Source organism: Phacochoerus africanus, chromosome 4, assembly GCF_016906955.1.
Source record: "Phacochoerus africanus isolate WHEZ1 chromosome 4, ROS_Pafr_v1, whole genome shotgun sequence".
In the NCBI taxonomy this organism is placed as follows: domain Eukaryota; kingdom Metazoa; phylum Chordata; class Mammalia; order Artiodactyla; family Suidae; genus Phacochoerus; species Phacochoerus africanus.
Genome location: NC_062547.1, coordinates 70,475,931 through 70,494,261, shown reverse-complemented (window position 1 = coordinate 70,494,261; position 18,331 = coordinate 70,475,931). Strand labels below are relative to the sequence as shown.

The window sequence follows — 18,331 nt, the reverse complement described above, 5'->3', positions numbered from 1 at the left end:
CTCTCCTGGCTCTCTTTTCTCGAGTCAGGCTCAAACTTCAGTTTTCCCTTCCCTTCCTGCGAAGTCAGAGAGTTTAACTGAAAAGGGAAAAAGAGCGGATTTTTGCCCGCGCTTGCTGCGCGCGTGCGCAATTTCCGCTCGCGGTCTCCTTCTGGCGCCGCGGGGCAGTGAGAGTCCATGAGAAATTTCCCGTCGGCGCGGAACATGCGCGCCACTTCCGGCCGGGCTCCTAACAACGGGGGAGGCTGGTAACCAGGGAGGGGGGGATGGCGGAGCGGGCGCCCGAGCCCGAGGCGGAGGCTGAGGCTGAGGCGGGCGCAGGCGGGGAGGCGGCCGCCGAGGAAGGCGCGGCGGGTCGCAAGGCGCGGGGTCGGCCGCGGCTTACGGAGTCGGACCGGGCCCGGCGGCGGCTCGAGTCCCGGAAGAAGTACGACGTGCGGCGCGTGTACCTGGGCGAGGCGCACGGGCCCTGGGTGGACCTGCGGCGCCGCAGCGGCTGGAGCGACGCCAAGCTCGCCGCCTACCTCATCTCGCTGGAGCGCGGCCAGCGTAGCGGCCGCCACGGGTGAGGGGGCTCGGCCCGAGGGAGGAAGGGAGGGAGGGAGCGAGGGAGGAGACGCCCCCATCCCCCGCTGAGCTTGGTCCCGCCCCCTCCACCCCTAGGCCCCTCCCCTGGCACCTGTGAGCCCCGCCCAGCGCAGGGACTGCAGGCCTGAGTCTCCGACTGCTGGTCCTGGGACGCGCCTGGCTCGTGGCTCCGCCTCCTGTCGCTCTGAATGCCCAATCCTAGGATGCGCCCAGCCTCTCAACCCGCCTCCTGGGCGCTTGGCCCCGCCCTCTAAAGCTCTGGCTGCCCAATCCTGGTTCCCCGCTCACCTCCAAGCATTCTAAAGGTCCAGGCCCTAGAGGGGTGGCCCGCCTCCTGAGGCTTCAAGGGTCGGAGGTCCCTGCTGGCCTCTGGACTTTCACAGGCCTCATCCCCTAAAATCTCCACAGTGTAGCCTGGGGTTGTGACTGGACACCCCAGGCCACACAGCACTATCCTTCATGAGGTTCGTGACCCATCTGGGACTGCATGTGACCCCATTCCCTAGGCCCCAAGTTCCCACAGGACTGCTCACAATCCAAGTTGCATACCCCTAAACCTTTTGGCTCCTAGGCTGCACCTCTGCTCGGTGAGACTCAGGTGAAGAGGAAACCCCGAGTTAGCTGCTCAGGTGGAGGGCAGGGGCCTTGCAGAATCTCATTCTTGACAATGAGCAGTATGGATGGAATTTTTCTCTTCTTGTCTTATACGTTGATGTGATGATTAAATGAGTTAAAATAGAACAAAGGGCTTAGCACAGTGCTTGGGGTACATAGTGAGAAGTCCAGGTATTAGCTGTTGATTTTTGTTCTCTGTCATGAACAGTGCTGCCACAAGGTCCTTGATCTGCCCTGGTTTTCACTTGTACACATCCACATGTTTCTCTGGGGGAGATTCTGAGGGCTGACTCAACCAGAACCTGGCGAATTGTACCCACCCCCTCCCCAGAGTGGCCGGCTAGTTTATATTCCCAAGAGCAGGCAGGAAATGCTGGGCGCTTATGAAACCTCAAGCCAGTGTCCCAACTATTGGAGTTTCTAATTCAGTTAGTTGGAGTGGAATTTTTTTTTCTGAAGAATTTCAGGGAGACTTACTGTGCAGCTGGAGTTGAGAACTACTAGCCAAAGGGAACCCCTGGAGGTTCCTAGGCTGAAAGTGCTATTTGCAGAAGCTTGTTTGGCTGAGCTGGTGCTGTGTGGGCCTGAACCAACCCAGGCAGTGTGTTGCAAAACCCAGCCCTGTGGGGCACATGAGTAGTCAGGAAAATGCATAATCTCTCTAGGGGTCTCCTGTGGGCCATAGACATTACCAGAGATAGGAAGTCAGTTATTCTAGTTGTTCAATTATATAACCTATTATACCTGGAAGGATTTCACTTCAAGGGCTATAAAAATGTGGACAAGAAAGCAGAAATCAAAATCAGGGTAAAAAGAGAAAGGAAAGCAAGGGACACAGTGGGGCCTGGGTCAGTGCTGCTGAATTGAAGCAGAAGTCACCAGGAACATAACAGGCATGGCTTTGTGGCACAGCGTGGTAAAAACCTGACCAGAGGGGTTCAAAGAGACATGAAGAATGGGAATGGGCCATGAATTTGCCTCAGAGCTTCCTAGCAGCCAGAGGGAAAGGGGGAAACAATGGTCAATAGTGAAATTTCCAGTGTCCATTTATTTGTTCAATGAACATTTATTCAGCACCTTCTGTGTGCCAAACACTTATATAGATGCTGAGGGTACAGCAGTGAACAAAGATCACTGTTTCATGGAGCTCACATTTTAGAGGGCAGAGAGGCTAGCTAGTACAAAGTCTTGTCTGCTACAGACAGGAAACATAAATAAATTACATTGTATATGAGAGAGTGATGGGGCTGTGAGAAACAAAAGGGGAAAAGGGAAAGAGGAATCAGGAGTGTAAATTAGAGGTTTAAGTAAGGTGTCAGGGTGGGCCATATTGAGAAGTTAGTATTTGAGTGAAGACCTGCAGGAGGCCAAGAAGAGCCATGCAGATATTGGGGTGGAGGGATGGGGACGAGTGTTCAAGGAAGAAGGAATAGCAGATCCAAAGGTCTTGAGGCAGGACCCTGCCTGGTGTGTACATGGAACAACAGCAAGGAAACCTATGTATCTAGAGCACGATGAAAGAGGCGGAGGAGTGAGAGAAGAAGAGGATAGGGCAGAGAGGTGACAGGGCCCTTTGGGCTGCAGGGAGGACTCTGTTTTTACTGCCTGGTAAAGATTTTTTTGGCTTTATTTTTTTCCTAGGTCCGCACGTGAGGCATATGGAAGTTCCCAGGCTAAGGATCAAATCAGAGCTGTAGCTCCCAGACTTCATCACAGTCACAGCAACATGGGATCCAAGCTGTGTCTACAACCTACACCACAGCTCACGGCAACACTGGATCCTTAACCCACTGCGTGGGGCCAGGGATCGAACCTGTGTCCTCATGGATACTAGTTGAGTATTGTTACCACTGAGCCACAACAGGAACTCCAGAATTTTTTGCTTTTCTTAAGTGCAGAATTTTGAACAGAGGGGTCACATATCTGGCTTAGTTTTTTTGGTTTTTTTTTATCTTTTTGTCTGTATAGGGGCTGCACCCTCAGCATTTGGAGGTTCCCAGGCTAGGGGTCTAATTGGAGCTGCAGCTGCTGGCCTATGCCAGAGCCTCAGCAACACCAGATCCTAGCCACATGTTCAACCTACACCGTAGCTCACAGCAACACCGGATCCTTAACCCACTGATCGAGGCCAGGGATCAAACCCACAACCTCATGGTACCTAGTCAGATTCGTTTCCGCTGTGCCATGACAGAAACTCCTATCTGGCTTAGATTTTTTTTTTTTTTTTTTGGCTTTTTGCTATTTCTTGGGCCGCTCCCGTGGCATATGGAGGTTCCCAGGCTAGGAGTCGAATCGGAGCTGTAGCCACCGGCCTACGCCAGAGCCACAGCAACGTGGGATCCGAGCCGCGTCTGCAACCTACACCACAGCTCACGGCAACGCCGGATCGTTAACCCACTGAGCAAGGGCAGGGACCGAACCCGCAACCTCATGGTTCCTAGTCAGATTCGTTAACCACTGCGCCACGACGGGAACTCCTCTGGCTTAGATTTTAAAAGAAGTGCTCTCCATGGTGTGGGAGGCAAGAAAAATGGGTGAGGTACGAGTTGGCCAAGAGCTAATGGGTTCAAGGTGGTTCACTCTTCCTTTCTACCTTTGTGTGTGTTCGAATTTTTCTGTTTACATCTGAAAACCTTAAGAACGTCAAAAGAATCATACTGACTCCTATGTTGAGACCGTGGGAGGGGAGGGAAGGAGCTAGGAGACGAGGAAGGAGGGGAATGCTCTGGTCCCTGTGCTCAGTGACTGGGCTGGCCCCCAGTGGGGCCATGGGGAAGTGGAGAGAAGTGGTTCAAGTTAGGGCCAACAGAGTTCGCTGAAGGATATGGATTTGAACGATGCCCCCAGGTTTGGGCTGGAGCACCTGAAAAGTTATGTGGGATGCTGGTGGGAGTAACTGAGTCAAGAGTGAAAGTGAGGGGGAGTTTCTGGGGCCCTATTTGGGGGCTGACCACTGAGCAGCAGAAAGCATAGCCAGTCCCTGGAGAAGCCCCAGAAATTGTTCTCAAATGGCAGGAGAGTCATGGAGGTGGTAGAACTTGGCAAAGCCAGCAAGGGGAGGGAAAGCAGTTTGAGGGAGAAAGCACTGCCTTAGGGTCAGAACATGGCCTGACCTGGTTTAATCAGCATGTCAATTCTGTGTGTGAGGCACTGCCATTATCCCCACTTTGCAGGTGAGAAAACTGAGGCCCAGAGGGGACAGAACCTGCTTGAGGGAGTTCCCGTTGTGGCACAGGGGGTTAAAGACCCAACATTGCCTCTGTGTGGATGTGGGTTCAATCCCTGGCCTTGCTCAGTGGTTTAAGGATCCAGCGTTGCTGCAAGCTGCGGATGCAGCTCGGATCCAGCATTGCCATGGCTGTGGTGAAGGCCGGCATCTGCAGCTCCTATGTGATCCCTAGCCTGGGAACTTCCATATGCCGCAGATGGGCCTTAAAAAAAAAAAAAAAAAAAAAAACCTGCCTGAAGTCACACAGCCAGTCAATAGCAGAGATGAGACTCGAACTCAGATCTGACTGGCACCAAGCCCGTTTCCACCAGAATGTGGCATCTATCTGCAACACCTTAGGTATGGCGAGGCTATGAATGGGTGAGGGCCATTGTAGGTGTTTGAACTTGTATTTGGGGGATGATCTAGGCAGCCAGCCTGGTCCCTAGGAGGAGAGGTGGAGCCATAGGAGGGGATAGAAACCTCATGGATGGGACAAGGAGGCACAGATTCCTGTCCAGAGGGCAGAGGCTGGGAGAAGGCCCAAGGAGCTGTCCTGGGACCAGACTTGGGGTGTAGGGGCTGAGAAATTGTTATTAGGCTGGACACGCATCGGACGGGGTGGGCAATGGAGTTGAGGAAAGACGCTGGACTGGCTCTTGGGATGTTCGAGGCAAGAGCGTTGCGCCAGCCATAGCAAGGGGGTTGGTGTTTCAGGGCCTGGCTCTGTGAGAATATTGAGAACTGTAATGAGCATTGTTACCATTTGCTGAGTGATTATTAATTATCAGGCCCTTTATAATGCATGAAACCTCACGCCACACCCATGGTACACATAACAAGGAAGGTACTGTTAGGAGCCCATGCTACACATGGGGAAACTGAGGCACATGGAGGCACGGTCACTCACCCAGGGCCACAGAGCCTGATGCTATGGTTTAGAAGAGGAAAAGCAGGGAAGCAGGCTGAGTGAGGTGGGAAAACCCAGAAGCATGGTGGCAGGAGCGCAGAGGGAGGCCCTAGCAGGTCCAGGAGCGATGGCCCAAAGCACCTACCTGCAGCCTACATGGAGCCTGTGCTGGGCCTGTGCAAGTTAGGAACCTGCTTGGTAGATCTGGCAGCCATCCTGGTGTGGGAGGCCATGGGGGCCCCTGGTCTTTGGGTCTGGCCCTGTGCTAGGGTCCCCCAGGCTGTGGCTCACTGGGGCCTGAAGTCAGGGTGTTGTGCCCTGGGCAGAGGCAAGGGAGGCCCTGGAGGCAGGTGGACATGATGGCCTTTGGCCTTGAGCTGGATGCAGGGACAGGACCCTCATAGAGCAGGTAGCTAGAGTTGGGGGCAGGGTCCTTAGCAGCACCAGTCCCCATGCTGGTTCCAAACATCTCTCCTGGCCTCTTGGCCAGCCTCAGGGGTAGGATCTGCAGGCCCTTGGATTGGGTAATTCAGGGCTGACTCTGTGAATGTTCTTTTATTTTTTTGCTTTTTAGGACCTCACCTGCGGCATATGGAGGTTCCCAGGCTAGGGGGTCTAATCGGAGCTGTAGCCACCGGCCTACGCCAGAGCCACAGCAACGCCAGATCCGAGCCGTGTCAGTACCCTACACCACAGCTCACGGCAATGCCGGATCCTTAACCCACTGAACAAGGCCAGGGATCAAACCTGCCTCCTCACGGATCCTAGTTGGGTTCGTTAACCACTGAGCCACGAAGGGAACTCCTGTGAATGTTCTATTGGGTAACAGATGACCACAAACTTAGTGGCTTAAAACCACCCAAATTTATTATCTCCTATTTCTGCAGGTCCAGGAGTCTGGCACATTTTAGCTGGCTCCTCAGCTCAGGGTCTCATGAGGCTGAAATCAAGATATCAGCCCACTGCATCTTCATTTAGAGGCTCACCTAGGGAAAGATGTGCTTCTGGACTTGCTCAGAGCTTTGGCAGAATCCATTTCCTCAGGGTTTTACAGCTGAGGGCCCTGCAGTCTCGCTGGCCGTCAGCTGGGACCACTCCAGGAGGCTGTTCTCAGGTTCTGCCCCCATCCCAGGCCCCTCACATTCTCAGCCCCCAGTATCTGACTTCACCAGGGCCCTTTTAAGGATTCCTCTGATTAAGTCAGCACCCCTTCCCCCAAAAAAACTCCTTCTTAATCCACTTCTTGGCCATGGGATCCTGGGCAGGTGGCCTTACCCTCAGGGCCTGAGTTTCCCACTTGCTTAGGTGGGTAATGTTACTAGACCCCCTGACAGGGCTGCTGTCAGTGCAAGAGAGCCCGAGGGAAGGGGGGTGGGAAGTAGACTGGTCCCCAGAAACAGAAGCCAACATTCAACCCCAAGCAGGATTATCATCTTATCATCAGTCAAGTCCCTAGTTCACTCCCCACTGCCTCCTCTCTGTTACAGGAAGCCTTGGGAGCAAGTCCCGAAAAAGCCAAAGAGGAAGAAAAGTAAGTGGGGCTACACCCAGGGTGCAGGGGTGGGGGGGTGGGGGTGGGGAATTGGGAGTAAGTAGCTTTGTTGTTGGTTCCCTCCCTCCCTCAGGGACCATTTGTGGAGGGCCTGTGTATGCCAGGAGCTGTAGGGACAGGACAGACCCAGACCCAGCCCTGTCCTGCTAGGGCCCAGTCTCATGGGAAAGTCAGAGGACACACTGAGCAGAGCAGGGATGGGGAAGTAGGGGCACCAGGTACCCAGAGGAAGGGCCTGACCCAACCTGGGGTGGGGGTGGGGCAGGAAGGGTCAGAGAGGACCTGAACCTGCACCCAATGGGGGTGCTCTCATCATCCCCATCTGACACAGAAAGACCGAGTCACTGCCCCAGGCTGCACAGCTGGAGAGTGGCCTGGCCTGACCACAAACCCAGGTCCATGTACTCTGCAGTGTCCCCTTAGCACCTCTGCTCTTCTGTCTGATGCATGGCAGCCAGCCGGGGAAGAGCCAGGCAGGGCAGAGGGAACAGCTTGTGCCCGGGCCTAAAGGCCATGTGGTGTGCCAGGCTCAAGGGGAGCTGGGCATGGGCAGTTGAAACAGAGGCTGGAGTGTGTGTTCCATCCCCTGACCATGACCCCTGAGCCCTGGAGCTGTGGGTCTCAGGCCCTGTCCAGCAGGGTAAGGCCAGAGGTCCAGGGACAGCTGTGTGGTGGCAGTGAGCCCCTCCCCTTCTCACAGACGGAAGCCAAGTTAAGTCTGTGACCCCCCCACATCCCAGAATTGTCAAGAGGGCGATAAGGAGGCAAGTGCTGGGCTGGAGAAGGGGCTGCTGGTGGTGCCTCCATGGTCATCACTGAGTTGGCAGCCAGAGGCACCATCCCTAGGCCCAAGCACCTTTCCTGGGCCTCCTCCTCATCTCCAGCCTGGAAGGTCAGGGGCACACCTTCCTCCCCCTTGGCCACGGGACCACAGTCATCATACATATTGCGGGTACCATCACCTGTTCTCTGCCCCGTGGGTGTCCTCACTCCCTCCTCCCTGGCAGTCTTCAGGGAATGGGGACCCTTATTCTCCCCCAGCCCAGAAGGGGCAGCTGAGGTTCACAGAAGCCAAGTCTCTTACCTGGAACCACTCAGGTAGGAAGTGGCAGAGCCAGGATGTTAACCCAGGCAGTCTGGCTCCACCATGTCTGCCCATGGCAGCATCCCCTCATCCATCACCCATAGTGTGCCAGGCCCCAGGTAAGCACTGGGTATACATACAGGAGGAGCAGCACAGGTAAATGTCCCTGGCCTTGGGCAGCTGACCGACAATAACATGGAAACAGCCATAGATGATATCTAGGTGCTACCTGGAGAAAGAAGACCCCAAGTTGGGTTGGCTAGAGGGACGGGGGTGGGGTGGCCAACTGAGGGAAAGACCTGAGTGAAGGGGGAGGAGCAAGGCGACTGTCTGGCAGAAGAGGGCACACCCCTTGCAGAGGCCCTGAGGCAGGGCTGCACTTCACTTGTTAGGAACAGGGAGGGGGCCCGGAGGCTAGAGTGGAGTGACCCACGGGAGGAGTGGGAGGAAGTGAGGGCGGGAGGTGACAGGGCAGAACTCGCAGGGCCTGGCGAACCTCAAGGAGAACTTTGGCGTTTACCCCCAGTGAGGTGGGGGCTGGGTTGATTCTGAGCAGAGAAGGGATGTGATCTGACTTAGGTGTTCAGAGGCGCCCTCTGTTGGCTGCGCAGGGGAAGGGTGAGTGCTGGGAGACTAGGGCCAAGGGCCTGAGCTGGTCCAGGCTGGAAATGCTCAGTTGATGAGGATGATTATATCCCTAAGGAGCAGCCAACAGTTGTCACGCACCTGCCATGCACCAGGATTGATGGCTTATATGACTGGACTCATCCAGTGAAGACATTGCCGGGCCAGTCTCTGTTTTCTCCATGGTGGGTCTCACATCTGTGAGCCTCAGTTCCTTCACCCATAAACTGGGGACAGGTCTGGACAGGACTCAAGAGGGTGACTCAACCCTTGGGAGCCATAAGGCTCCAGCTGGTTCTGGGGGCCTTGCTGCCCCTCACGCCCACCCTGGCTCCCTGTGCACAGGGCGGCGACGCAACGTCAACTGCCTGAAGAACGTGGTGATCTGGTACGAGGACCACAAGCACCGCTGCCCCTACGAGCCACACCTCGCTGAGCTGGACCCCACCTTTGGCCTGTACACCACGGCTGTGTGGCAGTGCGAGGCCGGACACCGCTACTTCCAAGACCTGCACTCACCCCTGAAGCCGCTCAGTGACTCGGACCCCGAGAGTGACAAAGGTGGGTTTGCGGGGTGAGGGCACACAGCGGCTTCCAGGCCCTGGGGCTCTGTAGCCCCTCCTTGGCCCTGCCAGCCTGAGGCTGGCGTCACGGACCCCACAGCCACTAACACAGTGCTGGCACTGGAGTCTTTGAGTCCCTCCAGAGCCTGAGAACTGGTCCCTATTTTGCAGAGGGACAGCTGAGGCACAGCACAATTTGCCCATCTGGGCCCAAGGTTAGTCGCAAGCAGGGCTGGGGTCTGGGAACCTCGCTTGGTGGCTGAAGGGAGAGCCAGGTACTGGCCTCTCCTGGCCTCTCCATCCTCCTTCATTTCCTCTGGCTTTCTCGGGTTCACAGCCTCACCCCCTTGCTCTCTCTCCAGCCTGTTCTCCCTCTCCCTACACCCCATCCTCCGCTCCTGCAATTTCTCTCGTTCCTCCTCCCCCACTCTCATCTTTCTGTGTTTCACCCTCTCTCTCCCATCTCCCTTTTTTCTCCCCTGACCCCCGGTCTCTCCCATCTCTCTGCCATCTCACTCCCATTTTTATCCCCTTCTCTCTCCCCTATACCACGGCCCCACCCCTCGCCTGCTGTCCCTCCCTGGTCACACACACACACACATGAGCTGGTGGCCTGCTCAGGACTAGGAGAGAATCATTTATGAAGGCCAAGTTGGCCCTGATGGAGGAGCAGAGGAGGCACCATGGGTGGTGAGGGTCTGCCCGCCTGCCTCGGGAGCTTGGCATCAGAAGGAACATGGGGCCTGCTGCCAAGTGCCCCGCCGGAGCTGAGGGTGGGGTCAGTCACTGGGGCCGAGCTCATGCTGGCAGGCATCTCTGAGCAGGTGGCATCCCAGCTGGCCAAGGGGAAGCCGTGGGCGAGAGGTGTTCCGGGTGGGCACCCTGGCCAACAGCTGTCCCGTTGTGCGTCAGCCAGGCTCCCAGCGTGCAGCCGGCCCCTGGGCCATCTTGTCCTCCCAATTCCAGGCCCTGCCCAAACCATCGTGCATCCTCCCTACAGACCCATCATTAGCAGCTGAGGAAACCCTGGCAGTAATGTGCCCAACCCATCTGGTGCTGGGTCTGGGTCACAGCCCAACCCACCTCTGATACCAGTGGCTTCTGGATCTGGGCTCTGAGGAATGAATGCTGGAATCAGTTAGCCAGGTCTGCCCTGGGCTCTGGGGGAGGGGTGGTGACTGTGAGGGAGTGGCTGGGTCCCTGCTCCAAGACCTGGTCCTTCAGCAGCACCTTTACCAGCTCTCTGCCTAGGACAGCCCAGCCACCTCTCACTTAGTAAGAGGACCTCCCACCAGGGTGCAGGCAAGTCATCATCAACTAGAAAGAAGTTCAGGGGACACTGTAATTGGGGATCCAGGCATATTCCCCAGCCATGCCCCCAACTCACTAGGGAACTGCCCCCTCCTCCAGGGTGGAGCCACAGGGCTCAGTCCACCCTCAGATAACAGGGTGTTAGAAGGAGGGGCAATCCCCCTCCCCCACCCCAGCTGCTGTCCCTGGGCTCTGAGTCAGGGATGGGGCACCGTGATAATAACCATAATGGGAACCATTGATAGGGTGCTTACTGTGAGTCCTACTGTCCTATTTACTCATTAAATACTGCAAACCCCCCCCCCCCGCCCCGGGTAGGTGCTGTTATCCCCAGGCCCAGAGAGGTTATAAGGCACTGCACCTGCTTCACACGGCTGGAGGGGTGGGCCCCAGGATCCTACCCTGTGGTCCGGTTCCCGAGCCTGCAACTCCTCATGTGAGCTTCTGGTAGTGTAGGTCACATAGCACCCAGATAGTGTGCCCTGCGTCACGAGTATGTAACTTAAAGGGACAGTCATTCATTTCTCCTGTCCCCAGTTTCTCCCTGCCTATGGACATTAGCACCAAATGCCTGGGTCAGATGCTGGCCCCCTTGGCCTTCATCACAGTCTTGGTCGTGAGTTCCTTTTCATAAGCATGCACTCAGTGTGTACCAAGCAGCTGGTATCCTGGGCACTGGGGCTTGTGCACAGAGGACCCCTCCCCACCCCCCACCACAGCCTGCCATCTTTGTGGAGTTTATAGTCTGGAGGGGAAGCAGACAGTCAACAAGATAAACAAGGAAACTCTACAGTTCAGTGGAAGGTGGTAAGTATTGAGGGGAAAATAAAAGAGAGAAAAAGGCTGCTATTTAAGACAAGGTGGTCAGAGGCCTCCCGGAAAAAATGCCATTTGAGGAAGGGTCTGATGGTGGTGAGAGAGGGAGCTCATGCAGGTGTCTGAGGAAAGAGGATGCAGGCAGAGCGAGTGGCACATGCAAAGGCCCTGAGGCAGAAACCTGCCTAGTGTCCCTGGGCAGGGAAGGGAGGTCAGTGGGGCTAAAGAAGAGGTGATATGTATGCTGTGTGGCTGAGGTGAGAGTTTCCGCTGTTATGCCAAGTAAGTTGGGAAGGGCATTAACTGACGTAAGGCCAGCTGCTGAAATAGACCCACCCAGTTCTTGTGACCTAATACAGCTCACTTCCACTCACATTCCACTGGGACCCAGCTGATTACCACACCTAATAGCAAAGGATGCTGGGACATGTGGTCCACCCAGATGTCAGGAGGAAGAGATGGGGTGAGCAACTGGCAGTGATGAGCAGATTCTCAGTTGAAGAGGGACATGACCTGAGCAGGTGTTCTCAGGCTCCCTCTGGCCACTGAGGGGAAGACAGATTTGGGGGTGGACAAGGATGGGAGCAGGGGGACCCAGGAGAAGGAACTGCACTTTCCTGGCAGGGGGCTGGTGGGGCCATGATCAGGGTGTGCAGGGGAGGTTGTAGAAGCCATCAGCCCAGGGATGTATTTTAGAACCAGCACCAACAGGTTTTGCTGACAGATTGGAAGTGGGAGTGAGAGAAAGGGAGGAGTCAAGGAGAGCCCCAGGACTTTGGCCTGAGCAACTGGAAAGGCAGAGCTGCCATCCGCTGAGGCGGGGATGCGTGTGAGCCAGACAGCCTTTCTCTAAGATTCGGACCCCAGAGGCTGAGATACCTGTAAGACCCCCACAGCGGGCAGCAGAGGAGGTGGGGGTGCAAGAGCCTGCAGCTCCATGGGAGGTCCAGGCAGGAACTGTCCACTTGGAGGCACTGGGGTATGGGCAGTGGCAGTGTAATAAAAATAGAAGTAGGCAGACCTAGGCAATGTTGTGGGGTTTGATTCCAGATCAGCATAATACAGCAAATAGCAAAATAAAGGGAGTCCCATGAACCTTTTGGCTTTCTGGTGCATATACAAGTTATGTTTACACTATACGCTGGTCTGTTAAGTGTGCAATAGCATTATGTATAAAAAATATACATACCTTAATTTAAAAATACTTTATTTCTGGAGTCCCCTGGCGGCTCAGCAGGTTAAGGATCTGTCATCGTCACTGCTGTGGCTCAGGCCACTGCTGTGGTGCAGGTTCAATCCCTGGCCCGAGAACTTATGCATGCTGCAAGCATTGGGGGTGGGGAAGGAGTTCCCATTGTGTTCAGCAGGTTAAGGACCCAATGTAGTCTCCATGAGGATGTGGGTTTGATCCCTGGTCTTGCTCAGTAGATTAAGGACCCTGCATTGCCACAGTTGGATCCCGTGTTGCCATGAATGTGGCATAGGCCAGCAGCTGCAGCTCCTATTCAACCCCTAGCCTGGGAAATTCCATATGGCTCAGGTGCAGCTGTTAAAAAAAAAAAAACTTTATTGCTAAAAAATGTCATCATCTGAGCCTTCAGTGAGTCACACTCTTTTTGCAATAGTAACATCAAAGATCACAGATCACCATAACAAATATAATAATAATGAAAAATTTTGAACTATTTCAAGAATTACCAGAATGTGACACAGAGACACAAGCGCGCGAACACTATTAGAAGAATGTTGCCAATAGACTTGCTCGAGGTGGGTTGCCACACACCTTCAGTTTGTAAACAATGTAGTCTCTTTAGAATGAACCCCTTTCATAAGAAGCCCCTCTGGAACACACCTGAGTCTAGTGAGGTGACTCAGGGAGAAGCCCCTAGATATAGCTTTAGGGTGGGGGCTAGTCACCAGAGAGGTCAAATATGTGGTTAGAGGGTGGAAGCTCTCAGCCCCACCCCCAGCCCGGAGCAGATGGGGACTAGAGATTGGGTTACAAAAACTCTTAAACTGTGAGGTTCCAGAGTTCCCACTGTGGCTCAGTGGTAACAATTCCAACTAGTATCTCTGAGGATGCTGGTTTGATCCCTGGTCTTGCTCAGCACATTAAAGGAGTCAGCATTGCCGTGAGCTGTTGTTTAAGTCACAGACCCAGCTCATATCTGGCGTTGCCATTGCCTTGGCTGTGGCATAGGCCACCAGCTGCAGCTCCGATTCAACCCCTGGCCTGGGAACTTCCATATGCCATGGGTTCAGCCCTGAAAACAAAAACAAAAACTGTGAGGTTCCAAGAGCTTCCAGGTTGGTGAACACATTGAGGTGTTACAGAGAGCATGGCAGCTCCATGCCCCCTACCCCCCATTACCTTGCCCTGCGTATCTCTCCCATCTGGCTGTTGCTGAGTTGTGGGCTTTACAACTATCATCAGAAGTAGAATACTTTTGGAGTTCCCATCGTGGCTTAGTGGTAACGAACCTGACCAGTATCCATGAGGACTTGGGTTCGATCCCTGGCCTTGCTCAGTGGGTTAATTATCTGGCATTGCCCTGAGCTGTGGTGTAGGTCGCAGATGTGGCTCAGATCCTGTGTTACTGTGACTGTGGTGTAGGCTGGCAGCTGCAGCTCTTACTCCACCCCTAGCCTGGAAACTTTCATATGCTGCATGTGCTGCCCTAAAAGGCAGAAAAGAAGAAGAAGAAGCAGAGTTCTGTGAGTTCTCCCTATCATAACCATCCTCTCTCCTCTCTTACCACAGTGGGCAATGGTCTGGTGGCTGGCAGCTCCGACTCGTCCAGTTCAGGCTCCAGCTCTGATTCCGAGGAACCCCCTGAAGGCCAGCCAGCCAAAGCGACAGTGGCAACAGCAGCAGTTACCCCCACCAGCCCAGTGGGCAGCAGCGGGCTCATCACACAGGAGGGCATGCACATCCCCTTTGACGTTCACCACGTGGAAAACCTGGCCGAGCAGGGCACCTCACTGTGCCCCAACCCAGCCAGTAGTGGGCCCGAAGCCCTGGAGACAGTGGTGTGTGTGCCAGTGCCCGTGCAAGTGGGCCCGGGCCCTGGCACCCTCTTTGAGAACGTGCCCCAGGAGGCACTTGGCGAGGTGGTGGCCAGCTGCCCCATGCCAGGCATGGTGCCCGGTTCACAGGTGATCATCATTGCCGGCCCCGGCTATGATGCCCTCACAGCTGAGGGTATCCACCTCAACGTGGCAGCAGGCAGCAGTGCCCCTGGAGGTGGCCTGGGTGATGAGGTGCCCTGTGCCATGATGGAGGGTGTGGCAGCCTACACCCAGACAGAGCCCCCTGAGGGCAGTCAGCCCAGCACCACGGACCCTGCCGCCATGACAGGCATTGAGACCAAGAAAGGTCTGGTGGACTGTGCCGGTCTCAGGGGGATGGGGAGAGGTGGCAGGGGAAGGGATGGCCGCAATGGGTCCTGGGAAAGGGAGGGTGAGGAGGGGCCCCAGAGCGGGCTCCTCAACAGCCTTAGTCCCCATGGACACCCACCCTGTGTCCACCCCCATAGAGAAGGAGGACCTATACGTGCTCAAGAAGGAGGAGAAGGAGGAGCCGATGGCCCCAGAGCTGGCAGAACTGGCCGCTACAGTGCCTGAGAGCGCAGAGCCTGAGGCAGAGGCAGATGGGGAGGAGCTGGACGGCAGCGACATGTCAGCCATCATCTATGAGATCCCCAAGGAGCCCGAGAAGTGGGTGCTGGGTGGGGGCGGAGGGCAGGGACAAGGAGCCCTCCTGGTGTCAGAGCCCTCCTGGTGTCAGAGCCCTGATGCCACAGGCCCCTTACCCTCCAGGAGGCGGCGGAGCAAACGGTCGCGGGTAATGGATGCCGATGGCCTGCTTGAAATGTTCCACTGCCCCTACGAGGGTTGCAGCCAGGTCTACGTGGCCCTCAGCAGCTTCCAGGTGAGGCCACCACCCAAACAAGGTGGGAGGGGCTGCTTTCTGTGTCCGGCTGCCTATTCTTTGGGTCTGGGCAGTGCAGCACACGGAGGGCCCCACCTGGCCCTTCCAGGTGCCACTGGCCTGCCTCCCATGCACCCACCCAGCCCCAACTGACCCCAGCTTCAGCCACTGAAAGTCAGGCATCACCTCGGTACCTGCCCCTCCTGCTCCCCAGCACCCCCATCCTGCCTCCTCACCAGCCATAGCCATGCTCTGGTCCAGGTGGCTCCCCGCACAGTCCCCCTCTTCTAGCCACCTGAACTCTTCCCACCTTTACCTAGGCCACCCTCTCAGCTCAAGATGCTTCCTCTCCAAGCTCAACTCAGGACATTCCTCCACCAAGAAGGCCAACTTAGTCCCCCAGGGCCTGTAAGGCCTGCCAGCCCCAGATCACCGCACTACCAGGACATACCTGCAGTTTGCCTTCTGGGGTCTTGACAGGCTGCTCTGAGAGTAAAGGCAGGGTCCTGGCATAGGTTGCAGCACCTGGAGAACTTTGAACTTGCCAAGTCATGTTTTCATTAAGTACCTATTGAGCCTCTACCTAGGTGCCAGGCCTGGTGCTAGGCACTGGAGCAGTTGTGCTAGTGAGTTAAAGAATGAAAGGAGTTCCCGTCGTGGCGCAGTGGTTAACGAATCCGACTAGGAACCATGAGGTTGCGGGTTCGGTCCCTGCCCTTGCTCAGTGGGTTAACGATCCGGCGTTGCCGTGAGCTGTGGTGTAGGTTGCAGACGCGGCTCGGATCCTGCGTTGCTGTGGCCCTGGCGTAGGCCGGTGGCTACAGCTCCGATTGGACCCCTAGCCTGGGAACCTCCATATGCCGCGGGAGCTGCCCAAGAAATAGCAAAAAGACAAAAAAAAAAAAAAAAAGAATGAAAGACAAAGGAATGAATGACTTGAGGGCCATCTACTCCAGACTCTGGGGGGTAGCTTAACACCACTCAAAGAGCCACTCCAGGGCTAACAGCTCTGGACTCGGTCCTAGCCCTGTCCACCTGTGGGACATGGGCTAAACCACTAAGCCTCCAGAACCTCAGTTTCCCTATTCACAAACTTGGCTAATGACTGGGCCCCTTACCAGGGTTATGACAAGGTTGACTGATGCCCAAGCCAGGAGCCTGGCTATAGTATGTACACAGTTAAGCTGCTGTTAGATCCCAGTTGTGACCTGCAGCCCCAGCTGGGAGGTAGGAGTCCCTCCCAAGGCCAAGGTGCCCCTTTTCCCTCTTCCAGGGAGGCCAGCCCTCATCTGCCCCACCCTGGAGAGCTCAAGGGGGTGGGCACATGGCACCCACAGCCCCACTCCTGCCCCTCTTGCCCCCAGAACCACGTCAACCTTGTGCATCGGAAAGGGAAGACCAAAGTGTGCCCTCACCCTGGCTGTGGCAAGAAGTTCTATTTATCCAACCACCTACGGCGGCACATGATCATCCACTCAGGTCAGGCCCAGGGTGGGGCAGGCAGGGTGAAACCCAGGCACGGGACCGCCCCTCTGAGCCTCCTCCGAGTCCACCACAAGATGTGAGATGGTGGTGACACCTTCCCAGTAGTCACTAAGCTGGAGCTCCACGGTTCACAGTGACACCTATTTTATAGATCATGTGGAGCTGAACGGGGGCCAGCTATCTCTTCCCCCACTGCCATGAGCAATTATCATGTGGGAGCTGTTTTAGGACTGAGGAGGAACAATGAACCGACCCAGGTGGCCAGAGAAGGGGAGCAGACTTGGGACAGGATTTCTGTTTGGTCGGCTCCAGCCACCTCCCTGATCCAGAGCACAGGCTGCAGGGCCTTGTGGGGAGTGCTGGTGCCTATGCCCAGTGGGAGGGCACAGCTTCAGATGTTTCAAGAGGCCAAAACTTTTGATTTTTATATAGAATATTAGGGTCAAATTAAGGCCCACTTCGGCCTGTCAGTTTGCACCCTGTGTCCCTCATGGATCTGAGTTCACATTCCCGCTCTACCCAGCCACGTCCCTGGGCAGCCTCCAAGCCTCATGCGGGGCCCTAGCTGCCCTTAGTTGTTACAGTCAGCATTCGTGCCCAGAAGATGTTTGGTTTAGTCTGCCTGCGCTCAGAAACCTTGAGCACTATCGGGTCTCTGCAGTACCGCAGTGACCCCACAGCCCTCTCCTTCGATGGCGGCGGCGTGCTCAGCCCGCATCTCCCCCAGGTGTACGTGAATTCACCTGCGAAACCTGCGGCAAGTCCTTCAAGAGGAAGAACCACCTGGAGGTACACCGGCGCACGCACACAGGCGAGACGCCTCTGCAGTGAGTGAGGGGCTAGGAGGGAGGGCGTCTGGGCCTGGACCCGCGCGAGGTAGCTCCCACGGGCGGGCTCAGCCCCCAACTCTGCGGGGTTCCCAGGGCGCTCCCACCTCAAGCGGCGCCTCCCCATTCTGGGGCCGGCCCCGCTCCAGCGGTCGGACCCCGCCCCTGAGGCGGCCCCTCCCGCTCTGACCCCGCCCCCGCTGCCTCCCGCCGGATTCCCTGCAGGTGCGAGATCTGTGGCTACCAGTGCAGACAGCGCGCGTCGCTCAACTGGCACATGAAGAAGCACACGGCCGAGGTGCAGTACAATTTCACGTGCGAGCGCTGCGGAAAGCGCTTTGAGAAGCTGGACAGCGTCAAGTTCCACACACTCAAAAGCCACCCGGACCATAAGCCCGCCTGATCCACCCAACCACTGACTGCCCTTATTTATTCGTCCGATCAGACTCTTAAGTCCGGGCCTGCAGGGCCAGGACAGCCGCGGGGGCCGCCCGGATCGCAGGTCGGAAGGAGGCGCCCCTGCCCCTCCCAAGGGCTGGGCCCCCAGGACAGGTACCCCCTACCCGCCCGATTTCTGGAGCTGGCACCTGGGGCTGCACTGCTGGAACTGTTTTGAGTGCAGAGCGAGATTAAAGAGTGAGAAAGAAGATATCCTTCCCCTAGGCCTGGATGATTGGGGAGGGCGGGCCCCTCTTCCTCTCCAACCTGGTCCCTTCCTGGGCAATGTGGACAAGGGCACATGCCGCTACATGCCGCAGAACAGCGCTCTTTCTTGTCCTTTTCTGTCAAACTCTTCTTTGTCTTGGCTACCTGGGCC

At 56.1% G+C, this 18,331-nt stretch overlaps 1 protein-coding gene across 3 annotated transcripts; it reads left to right on the top strand.

Moving 5' to 3' along the window:
- The first annotated feature begins 212 nt into the window (after positions 1-212).
- On the top strand, positions 213-18,165 carry ZNF653 (zinc finger protein 653). 3 transcript variants are annotated; one of them, XM_047777150.1, is made up of 9 exons: positions 213-565; positions 6,809-6,852; positions 8,927-9,142; positions 14,033-14,647; positions 14,808-14,988; positions 15,091-15,202; positions 16,567-16,681; positions 17,415-17,514; positions 17,740-18,165. In XM_047777150.1, exons 1-9 carry the CDS (start codon positions 267-269, stop codon positions 17,915-17,917), a joined length of 1,860 nt encoding a protein of 619 aa, XP_047633106.1. In that variant the 5' UTR covers positions 213-266; the 3' UTR covers positions 17,918-18,165. The 3 variants fall into 3 exon arrangements, with proteins under 3 accessions (XP_047633106.1, XP_047633110.1, XP_047633107.1); XM_047777151.1 differs by lacking the exon at positions 213-565 and adding an exon at positions 776-1,052; XM_047777154.1 differs by lacking the exons at positions 16,567-16,681; positions 17,415-17,514; positions 17,740-18,165 and adding an exon at positions 15,523-15,742 and having other exon boundaries at positions 249-565.
- Positions 18,166-18,331: the final 166 nt, after the last annotated feature.

Bases quoted from the DNA above. Each gene is read 5' to 3' on its own strand.
- ZNF653 (XM_047777150.1), top strand. From the start codon at position 267: ATGGCGGAGCGGGCGCCCGAGCCCGAGGCGGAGGCTGAGGCTGAGGCG. The intron at 6,853-8,926 runs GTAAGTGGGGCT...CCCTGTGCACAG, and splicing joins AAAGCCAAAGAGGAAGAAAA to GGCGGCGACGCAACGTCAAC. The intron at 14,648-14,807 runs GTCTGGTGGACT...CCACCCCCATAG, and splicing joins AGGCATTGAGACCAAGAAAG to AGAAGGAGGACCTATACGTG.